The 11,688-nt window shown below is 36.1% G+C and overlaps 1 protein-coding gene, 1 long non-coding RNA gene and 1 pseudogene across 2 annotated transcripts in view; 1 reads left to right on the forward strand and 2 right to left on the reverse strand.

Moving 5' to 3' along the window:
* The window catches only part of LOC107715494 (otolin-1-A-like), an 11,414-nt pseudogene extending 10,420 nt beyond the window's left edge, over window positions 1–994 (forward strand).
* A 1,545-nt stretch (window positions 995–2,539) lies between these two features.
* The window catches only part of LOC107715495 (structural maintenance of chromosomes protein 6-like), a 30,495-nt gene continuing 21,346 nt past the window's right edge, over window positions 2,540–11,688 (reverse strand). The window contains exons 19-28 of the mRNA XM_016521650.1: window positions 9,086–9,166; window positions 8,938–9,009; window positions 8,546–8,683; window positions 8,342–8,487; window positions 5,547–5,652; window positions 5,177–5,322; window positions 4,460–4,565; window positions 4,083–4,235; window positions 3,073–3,170; window positions 2,540–2,928 (exon numbers count right to left, since the gene is read on the reverse strand). Coding sequence (XP_016377136.1) covers window positions 2,838–2,928; window positions 3,073–3,170; window positions 4,083–4,235; window positions 4,460–4,565; window positions 5,177–5,322; window positions 5,547–5,652; window positions 8,342–8,487; window positions 8,546–8,683; window positions 8,938–9,009; window positions 9,086–9,166 — 1,137 coding nt within the window. The 3' untranslated portion in view covers window positions 2,540–2,837. The remainder of the gene's footprint in view (window positions 2,929–3,072; window positions 3,171–4,082; window positions 4,236–4,459; window positions 4,566–5,176; window positions 5,323–5,546; window positions 5,653–8,341; window positions 8,488–8,545; window positions 8,684–8,937; window positions 9,010–9,085; window positions 9,167–11,688) is intronic.
* On the reverse strand, window positions 8,979–9,634 carry LOC107715510 (uncharacterized). Its single transcript, XR_001637100.1, has 3 exons — window positions 9,257–9,634; window positions 9,086–9,166; window positions 8,979–9,009 (listed from the first exon to the last, which is right to left on the reverse strand). It is a non-coding gene; the product is annotated as an uncharacterized LOC107715510 (long non-coding RNA).

Below are 11,688 nucleotides of genomic sequence, written 5' to 3' on the forward strand. Positions count from 1 at the left end.
TGTTGTGGAGCTTAGGAGATGTTACAGAACCATTTCATGTAAATTTCTTCGATATACTGAAAAAAATCTATATAGATTACTTTTATGCGGGCAGAAGCGGGATAAAACATGAATGTTGCGGGCGTGAGCGGGACCAGACAAGATATATTTCTGCGGGAGCGGGACAGAATCTTGTGGGAGCGGGACTGAAAAATCCGTTCCGCGCAGGTCTCTAGCCAGGGCCTCAAGGAGACATGGGTGTGCCAGGTCTGAATGGCACAAATGGGCTTCCTGGGGCTAAGGGTCCGAAGGGAGACCCAGGACCCCCAGGTAAGCAGGGAGAGCCTGGTCCTCCAGGACCCCATGGACCACCAGGGCAGAAAGGCACACGAGGCCTGAAGGGAGCACGAGGTTTTAGGGGACTCAAGGGCCTTAAGGGTGAACCTGCTGTTCAGAAGCGCTCAGCCTTCAGCATTGGTCACTTTCCCAGCTGATCGTTCCCACCACCTGGCCTGCCGATCAAGTTTGATAAAGTAATTTACAACGAGGAGGGTCACTGGGACCTCCACGCCAGTAAGTTTAACTGCACTCATGGGGGAGTATACGTCTTTTCCTACTACATAACAGTGCGTAATCGCCCCCTGCGCGCAGCCCTGGTGGTGAACGGCATTCGGAAACTGCGAACTCGCCACTCCCTTTACGGCCAGGACATTGACCAGGCCTCCAACATGGCAGTGCTGCGTCTATCATCTGGAGACCAGGTCTGGCTGGAGACTCTGCGGGACTGGAACGGTGTTTATTCCAGCAGCGAGGACGACAGCACGTTTTCTGGATTCCTGCTCTATGCTGATGCTACCGGGGACTGACGGCCAGGAATCGCACTGACTTCTGGATGAACCATTTTAGACCAGTACTTCATTTTGTAGGGGTGAAACGAAAGCCACCTATATTACCTAAAGTACTTGAGACCTGAAATTAGATCCATCTACTAACAGTAACTGTACAGCCACTAATTATTACGCTACCTGTTTCATGGCCAGACCAATCAATGCTGGAATGTGCTGTAATTTTTTTTTACAAGCTGATAATTTGTTGCAGCTATTTTGTAGCTCTTTACATATTTATACAAAATAGCTAGCAGCAAATGCAATAAAATAATAATGATTTAATTCTGTCTTTTGTTAACCATGCTGTGATTTAAAAAAAAGAAATAATTTTATGTAATATTAATTTCATTTATATAAATGCAAGACTTAGTTTTGTTAATTATAAATGATACCTTTTTCAACATTTAAATAGTTTTCAGGGTTTTTTTTTGCCACATGAATAAACATCCATGTATATACTCAATCTGAAAAATTACAGCTGTTACCTATACAATTTAATCATATTTACATATTTATAATTCAGATGGTATTGGGGGAGGGACATTCTCATTATACGGAGAATTTGATTGGACAACAATCTCTGTAGTTCATGATAAATCATTATTTTTTTTGGACCATTTTCCAAAGAAATACTATAAATTTTAAATGCATGTTTCTGCTATAAGTTGTCAGAGCTATCTTTAAGCAGAAAAATACATTTAAAATGTACAGTATTTCTGACTTAAGATTTAAGTTAACATACACAGACAAAAACTCACAAAGGTAAATTTCAAAACTCTGTAAATTATGGTTCAGTCTATACAGGGTGTCTACAGATATGAACAAGTTAAATTTAAGACTTTTTAAGACCTTTTTAATACCACCTTATATGATATTTAAGACCAAGCCTGTGATGGAAATACACATTATATTACATACGTATATGTAATATTTAACGCATTTAAATGTAAAAAGAAAACAAAATATCACCGCTGTCAAATTAGGAAAACTTTATTTAAGACATTTTAAGACCTTTTAAGGACCCGCGGCCACCCTGCTATATGTTTGAATATATTCTGACTAAAATCTAATAGGAAACAGTGAACAATGAATGAGCAATGAACAGGCAACATAATGTTCAGTCCCCAGTTTGCACACAATCAATCATAAAAACCACAAATGTATGTCAAGAGGAACTGCCTCAAAAAATGACAGGACGTAACTCGCAATGACAAGTTGACTCAGCAAAGAGGAACTGTGAGTCAAGTAAGAGACTCAGAGACAAATGGACGCCATCATGTAGTCGCTACTGAAGTACAGGTTTAAAGATGATCACAGAACTGAATCAGTGCCATTGTGACTGTATGTCATAAGCTTTACTGGGAAACCACAATTTACAGCATTATTTGCATTCTGCCCATTCAGAAGCCGGATGAATGTCCGGTCAATGTTTAAAGATTCATAACTTTCTGTAAATACAAAAAAAAAAAAAAACAGGTAATATGATTCTCTCTCATATCTCTCATGTGATTTCCTTCAACTGACTTTTAATTTTTCCATACTGTTACACCAGTAATACAAAACTATGCATTTTTGATGATCAAACAAAATAGTGACAGATTATTTCTTGTTATACTAGAAACATTTACATTTTTAAGTAGTTCAGTGATAAAAATAAAACAATGGAAGACTGAAAATGAAATAAAAACAAATAACAGCAACACGCTATTACTGGCCTTTATATGCCTTATTCAACAGGTACAAATGCAAATAACATTGCAATCACATTTTTATAAAAACTAAAAACTATTATTTTAGAAAAATTTAAAGTGCAGAACAAAACAGAACCTGCAAATTTTGGTTTTAAATAACACAATTATTTATAAATGTAAATTTAAATGATCTTAGAAAAAAAGCCAGTAAACTTGTGCGCATAGAACTGTAAAGTGCAGCTGTCAGCTATAAGTACTTTGCCTGATGCACATAAGATGTTCAAAGGATAGCAGCATCATTCTGGGTTGACTGGCTGCGGTCAGGGTCATTCAGACGGTGGATGCGGATCAGTCTATTGACTGGCAGAGAACTGATACAGAAAGAACAGAACATTACATTTTTACTAGGACTATAAATTTAAAACTGTGTTATAAATGATAAAAATAAGGCAATCATGTCTTCTAATCTAACTACATCTACACATTTCTGCATGAACACTAGAGAAGCTCTTTACCTCATGCTCTGTGGTGTGAGGAAAATAAACTGTCTGTAGCGCTGACTGGCAGCGATCTTTAGCATCATGTCCATGGAGATCCTCCGGTTCACCATGTCCTGAGAGAGCAAACACACAATACAGTGACTGCATGCTCTTCTCCAGAACTCCAGGCACCTGATTCTCCTTAGTAGCCATGACAAATATCTTACTGAATTCGCAAAACATGTTAATGGCTACTTCACATGATACATCAAGGAGTGACAGAAGTGTAAAAAAAAAAAAAAAAAAAAAATTTTTTTTTTTTTTAAACAACATTTTAAGAGATTAAAAAGGGTTTTATTACTCAGTTACATTTTTGTTATTACTCAGTGTTCTTTTTATTATACTTAGTGACATGTTTTGAGCCCAAAATGAATGAATTTTTGTATTTGCATATTTATTATGTATGCATACTTTATGGCCACATATCAAACAGAGACAACATTACATTTTTGTATTTGTAAAAATTCATTTGTTAACATTGTTTGACCGTTTAAATGAACTACAAAAAGCTAAACTGTGGAAAAAATGGTTATCAGTTACAGCACCCAAAATATACACTGAAGACAAAATCCTGATTAAATGTAATTAGTAAATATTAATAAAATCCCAGAGAGACTGTTCAAAACTACTGTTACTGTTCAAAAGAATGGGATTGGTAAGATTTAAACATTTTTTTCAACAAGTCTCTTATTCTCACCAAGGCTGAATTAATTTAATCATAAATACAGTAAAACAGCAATATTGTAAAATATTACAATTTACAGTAAATGTTTTTTATTTGAATATATTTCAAAATGTCATTTATTTCTGTGATTCAAAGCGGAATATTCAGCATCATTACTTCAGTCTTTAGTGTCACATGATCCTTCAGAAATCATTCTAATGTGCTGATTTGCTGCTCAAGAAACATTTCTTTTTATTATCAAAGATGAAAGCAGTTGTGCAGTCTAATATTTTTGTAAAAACATACTGAATATACTCCTTACCATATACACATCGAACTCATCTAAAGCACGGAACGGAGCTTCAGCTATGGCCCACAGTGACAAAACGAAGCACACGGTAGAAAACGAACGCTCTCCTCCAGACAGTGAACGCATGTCACTCAGAGCGGCCTTACCACCCTCTCCTGGCTGAACCTGAGGAAGAGACAGATGACCGTCATCATGAGAAACGATTGTACTTTTAAAAAGTCACGGTTACTGCATGTAGAGCAAAATCCTGACCCAAGGACATTTTTGAGAGCATAGGCTATTCAACAAAATTAAATTATACAAGACTGCATGCCTCTATGCATGCATCCGGTGTTTGTTCATCAAGAAAACAACTACATCAAAGATGTTATCATCTTGCAAAGTCTTACTGATATGGAGAGAGTCTCATCCTTATGATCAAAGGTCATCTTCCCTATGTATCCTCTCTGAAACAGCATGGCGTCAAAGTAGTACTTACAGCGTACAGAAAGATACCTGGAAACACACAGAAACACAACCTACATCATTATCATCAGTACCTTAAAATCTGCACTAAAATGGACAAGCCCTTTGATACGTCCCACTGTAACTTGCTGTTTTAAGGCAAGACACTACAGGCAAAACCACTTTTTTTTAATGCACTGGTCAATTTTGAGATTTTGGGCTTTTTGTAACATGCTGTTTCAGACTAGTAGAAAGAAAACTTATTTTACTGCACTTTATCTTTGTGCATCTGATTTTTTTTTTCTGGCTGATGTAAAGTACAGTATTTTCTGATTTATGGAGTGATAAAACGATACCCAAAATCCCTGATGTAAAAACCTTTAACTGTCAGCAAAATGAAACAAGAATTTTGAACCTGGCTTTATACAATTTTCAGATTCCTGTTCTGGAAATGTATGCACATTCTTGCTTATTTAACTAAATAATGGCTTATTTGCATTTTTAAACATACCATTTCAAAAAACTTGTAATATAAAACACAAATCATTCTAATGTGCTGATTTGCTGCTCAAGAAACATTTCTTTTTATTATCAAAGATGAAAGCAGTTGTGCAGTCTAATATTTTTGTAAAAACATACTGAATATACTCCTTACCATATACACATCGAACTCATCTAAAGCACGGAACGGAGCTTCAGCTATGGCCCACAGTGACAAAACGAAGCACACGGTAGAAAACGAACGCTCTCCTCCAGACAGTGAACGCATGTCACTCAGAGCGGCCTTACCACTCTCTCCTGGCTGAACCTGAGGAAGAGACAGATGACCGTCATCATGAGAAACGATTGTACTTTTAAAAAGTCACGGTTACTGCATGTAGAGCAAAATCCTGACCCAAGGACATTTTTGAGAGCATAGGCTATTCAACAAAATTAAATTATACAAGACTGCATGCCTCTATGCATGCATCCGGTGTTTGTTCATCAAGAAAACAACTACATCAAAGATGTTATCATCTTGCAAAGTCTTACTGATATGGAGAGAGTCTCATCCTTATGATCAAAGGTCATCTTCCCTATGTATCCTCTCTGAAACAGCATGGCGTCAAAGTAGTACTTACAGCGTACAGAAAGATACCTGGAAACACACAGAAACACAACCTACATCATTATCATCAGTACCTTAAAATCTGCACTAAAATGGACAAGCCCTTTGATACGTCCCACTGTAACTTGCTGTTTTAAGGCAAGACACTACAGGCAAAACCACTTTTTTTTAATGCACTGGTCAATTTTGAGATTTTGGGCTTTTTGTAACATGCTGTTTCAGACTAGTAGAAAGAAAACTTATTTTACTGCACTTTATCTTTGTGCATCTGATTTTTTTTTTCTGGCTGATGTAAAGTACAGTATTTTCTGATTTATGGAGTGATAAAACGATACCCAAAATCCCTGATGTAAAAACCTTTAACTGTCAGCAAAATGAAACAAGAATTTTGAACCTGGCTTTATACAATTTTCAGATTCCTGTTCTGGAAATGTATGCACATTCTTGCTTATTTAACTAAATAATGGCTTATTTGCATTTTTAAACATACCATTTCAAAAAACTTGTAATATAAAACACAATTCTTAATATAATCAATCAACTGGGGAAGTATGGTGACTTTTTTTTTTACCCTATTCGCTTGCGTTGTCCTTAATAGGGAATTTTTTCCTCTCCTGGCTGAACCTGAGGAAGAGACAGATGACCGTCATCATGAGAAACTACTGTACTTATAAAAAGTCACGGTTACTGCATGTAGAGTAAAATCCTGACCCAAGGACATTTTTGAGAGCATAGGCTATTCAAAAAAATTAAATTATACAAGACTGCATGCCTCCGGTGTTTGTTCATCAAGAAAACAACTACATCAATGATGTTATCATCTTGCAAAGTCTTACTGATATGGAGAGAGTCTCATCCTTATGATCAAAGGTCATCTTCCCTATGTATCCTCTCTGAAACAGCATGGCGTCAAAGTAGTACTTACAGCGTACAGAAAGATACCTGGAAACACACAGAAACACAACCTACATCATTATCATCAGTACCTTAAAATCTGCACTAAAATGGACAAGCCCTTTGATACGTCCCACTGTAACTTGCTGTTTTAAGGCAAGACACTACAGGCAAAACCACTTTTTTTTAATGAAAAAAAAACAAGGAAAAAAAAAAATTTCTGATTCTGTAACATAGACGTAAATAAAAATATTATATTGATATTTAATATTAAGGTAACACTTTACAGTAAGGTTCCATTAGTTAATGTATTAACTAGCATGAACGAACAATGAACAATACATTTATTACAGTATTTATTAATCTTTCTTAATGTTAGTTAATGATAATACAGTTGTTCACTGTTAATTCATGTTAATTCAGAGTGCATTAACTGTTAACAAGCACAATTGCTGATTTTAATAATGCATTAGTAAACGTTGAAATTAACATTAAGATTAATAAATGCTGAAGAACTATTCATTCTTAGTTCATGTTAACTAAAGTAGTTAACTAATGAACAATGTAAAGTGTTACGGATATTAATATAAATTCTGTCCAGTTTTATTGTGTTACTTTCAGTAAAAGTGTGGTTATTTTATTGGCTTGTGTTTTTTAAATTCATTATCACTAAAATTATTGAATTAAATTAAAAAGTCTTACAAAATTACTTTATATTATTTAATAAAATAATAATTAATCATTACAAAGCATTTTCGGTTTTGGTTTTCGCCCAAGTGCATCCAGAATCTTCGGTTTCGGCCCAGAATTTTCATTGCGGTGCATCCCTAATGATCATATTCATATACCATGGTATATATTAGTATAAATATCACAAACAGTTTATTTTAAGAATTGAGGGGAGAATCAGAGAGGAAATATGTTTAAATATCCTGCAAAACTGTAAGACATGCAAGATGTAGATGAGTTTGTTTCTACTTTAGAACAGAGTTGGAGAAATTTAGCATTACATCAACTGCTCACTAATGGATCATATGCTGTGAATGGGTGCCGTCAGAATGAGAGTCAGCTGATAAAAACATCATAATAATCCACACCACTCCAGTCCATCAATTAACATCTTGTGAAGCAAAAAGCTGCATGTTTGTAAGAAACAAATCCATCATTATAGTGTTTTAACTTTATACCATTGCTTTCGGCTAAAATAGAGTCCATAATCCATAATAACATTTCCTCCAGTGGAATAAAATCCATCTCCTTTTGCAATCTCACAAGAAAATATATGTTTAGAATTGCTTCGGGTTGTTTTTGCTTGTAAATGCATATTTCTCTCTTGATTCAGATAAGGTGAATTTTTCTCTTGAGAAAGCAGTATTATGGTAGAGCACTCGTTTGATGTTAAAAATCATCTTAATTATAGTTTTTATTTTTTTTAATTAAAAACACAGCTTTTCACTTCACAAATCATTAATTGATGGACTGGAGTGTTGTGGATTACTTGTGGATTATTATGTTTTTATCAGCTGTTTGAACTCTCATTCTGACGGCACCCATTTCCTGCAAAGGATCAATTGCTAAGCAAGTGATGTAATGCTAAATTTCTCAAAATATTTTCCGATGAACAAACTCATCTACATCTTGGACGTCCTGAGGGTGAGTAAATTTCAGTAAATATTCATTTTTGGGTGAACTATTCCTTTAATGGTTCTGAAAATAGGCTTCTTTTTTCTTCACATTAAATATAATTTCTTGTTTCTTTCTTTTGATTTTGGGGTGAAATACCACCCGGTCACATTTGTTTGACAGCTGGAGACTGTCTATGTACCTGACGATAGTGTCTCTGTGTCCTTGTTGGTCTTGCTGTGTGTTGATCTTGTGTCTGAGGCGGCTGATCTCGCTGTCCAAGCTCTTCGCTGTTCTCCTCACATCCAAGCGCTCGGGGCAAATTTCTAAGGCTTTCGCTATGGAAGCCTGTCAAAAATAGATTCACTCAAACAAACGGAAAACCCTTCATATCTAATTTGGTCACCTGTAACAGCTGGTCCTTCTCATTCAAGTTCTTCTTTAGTGTCTCAATCATGTCCACATGGGCTTTCCGCTTCTCTTGCTTCTCTTCTTTATGATGTTTACTCCTCTCCAACTCCTGATCACTGTTGCTCAATTGCTCCTACAAGCACTACAAGCAATACAAAACTGTTTACTAGATTGCACACATTGATAATTAAGAATGTGTGCTGTTGTGGACTGTTCAGTAGTGAACTTGAAGCTCATGATCCTTATTTTAAAGCTTGACAGCCTGCTATTTTTAAACATTAGCAAAGATGAATTAGGACTCTGGTGGTTAAAAGCTGTCCACTGATGATGTTACACATGCCGGGAGAGCCGGGAGAGCTCCTCATATTCCCTCTTGTGTGTCAGCACCTGATTCCGCGCAGCTTCAAATTCCTCTCTTTCCTCTCTACTTCGGCTGCTGAGCTCCTCCAGGTCCTCTTCCTGAACACAGAGCCATAATTAGACACAGAAACCCACCGAAACATTTATCTTTATAATGAGTGAATCTGTTTGTTACCAAAGGTTTCAAATCTTCTGAGTGAGGTTCCTCAACATTTTGCAATTCTGTCAGCTCTGCTTGAAGTTTCCGACAGCATTCCTGTTAGTCAAAATAAACAAAAAATACATATTAGAACATATTTGGTTAAAATGGTATGATGTGGTCTGTGCACGGCAGGTATTTAATGACCTGGGCTTTCCTGTGGTCTTCATAGGCACTGCGAAGAACAAAGAAAAAAAAAAAGGTTTTATCTTTCTTGGTTGTTGATCAGATTAATAGAAAACTGTCCACATGAATATGAATTCTAAATCCAAGCCAACATCAAAATTAATGAAAAACATCCAAATAAAATAACAACAAAAATATGGGGGTACAAAAAAGGTAATGACAAGGTCTCAGTGCAGATGGGAGGCTGGACAATGCACAATTAAATGATCATGTTGAATGTTGGTTTGACATGTTGAATTAGTGTTGGCTTGACAAAGAAGATACAGTTTAAAAATTTCAACTGTTACCATTCAAAAGTTAAAGGGGTGGTTGACTGCTTTTTTTTTCTTTTCTAGGCTTGATTGTGTTTATGGGGTGCAGTCTAACATGAGTTAATGCTTTGTTTAAAAAAAAACGTATTATGTTTCACATAATTTACTTTTATTCTACACCGCTGTCCCTTCTCCTATGAACGCTCTGATCATTTCCTGGTTTTATGAAGCCCTTCCCTCAGAAATGGGCTCAGATTGGTTAGCTTGCTCAGTGTGTTGTGATTGGCTAAATCGCCTAGTGTGTGTCTAAACGTCACGCCCCCTCAGCTCAGAGGCACGTGCTCCGGTTATATTGTAAACAATGGCGTCGTCAATATTGCTTATCAATTTGAGCCCGAATGAGACCCAGAGAATATTAGTGAAGAGGATCGCGCAGAACCTGTGCAAGCACGGCTCTTACAGGACGTTTCAGAATAGTAGTTTTTTTTGTTTGTTGTTGTCTCGTACTTTTAGATACGCTGTTACTTGTAAATGCTACTGCTTATGTTAGCTTTTAATATACGGTTTTATCCTGATTAAAGCTTTAATAGAGCAGAATACATGATTGCGTTGTAGCATTTTTGTATGATCTTTCTTGGATGTTGATCAGATTAATAGAAAACTGTCCACATGAATATGAATTCTAAATCCAAGCCAACAACAAAATTAATGAAAAACATCCAAATAAAATAAAAATATGGGGGTACAAAAAAAGGTAATGACAAGGTCTTGTTTGAATTTTAAACTGTTACCATTCAAAAGTTAAAGGGGTGGTTGACTGCTTTTTTTCTAGGCTTGATTGTGTTTATGGGGTGCAGTCTAACATGAGTTAATGCTTTGTTTTTAAAAAAACGCATTAATGTTTCACATAATTTACCTTTATTCTACACCGCTCTGTCCCTTCTCCGATTAACGCTCTGATGATTTCCTGGTTTTATGAAGCCCTTTCGTCATAAATACACGATGGGCTCAGATTGGTCAACTGGCTCAATGTATTGTGATTCGTTAAACCGCCTACTGCACGTCTAAACGTCATGCCCCTCAGCTCAGTGGCACGTGCTCCGGTTGTATTGTAAACAATGGCATCATCAATATTGCTTATCAATTTGAGCCCGAATGAGACCCAGAGAATATTAGTGAAGAGGATCGCGCAGAACCTGTGCAAGCACGGCTCTTACAGGACGTTTCTGAATGGTGTGTTTTTTTTTTTTTGTTTTCTCAGACTTTTAGATGCGCTGTTACTTGTAAATGCTAGTGCTTATGTTAGCTTCTAATATACAGTTTTATCCTGATTAAAGCTTTAATACAGCAGAATACATGATTATGTTGTAGCATTTTTGTAAATTGTTTATTTTGTAACAGTAGGAAGGGTTTGACAGCAAGTACTGCTCGCTACCACGGCAACCGCATGCACATCCATGTTTAACGCTTCTCGTAGCTATGTGAAAAATATCTGTCTGTCTATACACAAAGTGTATAATTGGAACAGTTCATTGATGGAGCTGATGAGCTGATGATCTGGAGAGAGAGAGAGAGAGAGAGAGAGAGAGAGAGAGTGCAGGGCAGGGGACGCGAGGAACAGGATTAAGAACTGCTGCTTTAGAACATTGATTTTGAAACTTGTGATTCCATTAGAAATGTTAGAAAACAGAATCGCGATTCATATTTACATTACATTACATTTAGTCATTTAGCAGACGCTTTTATCCAAAGCGACTTACAAATGAGGACAATGGAAGCAATCAAAATCAACAAAAGAGCAATGATATGCAACTGCTATAACAAATCTCAGTTAGCTTAACGCAGTACATGTAGCAAGGTTTTTTAAAAATTATATAATAAATAAAAAGAAAAACAGATAGAATAGAAAAAGAATAGAGCAAGCAAATGTTAGAGGCCCCTTTTTTTTGCTTTTTGTTAATTGTATATTAAATAAAGAGAAAACAAATAGATAGAATACAAAAAGAATAGAGAAGCTAGTGTTTTTTAAGAATAGAATTAGAATAGAGAGTGCTAGAGTTAGAGGGTCAAATAAAGATGGAAGAGATGTGGTTTTAGCCGATTCTTGAAGATTGCTAAGGACTCAGCTGCTCGGACTGAGTT

This window comes from Sinocyclocheilus rhinocerous, unplaced genomic scaffold, assembly GCF_001515625.1.
Source record: "Sinocyclocheilus rhinocerous isolate Xijiao unplaced genomic scaffold, SAMN03320098_v1.1 scaffold510, whole genome shotgun sequence".
Lineage (NCBI taxonomy): Eukaryota > Metazoa > Chordata > Actinopteri > Cypriniformes > Cyprinidae > Sinocyclocheilus > Sinocyclocheilus rhinocerous.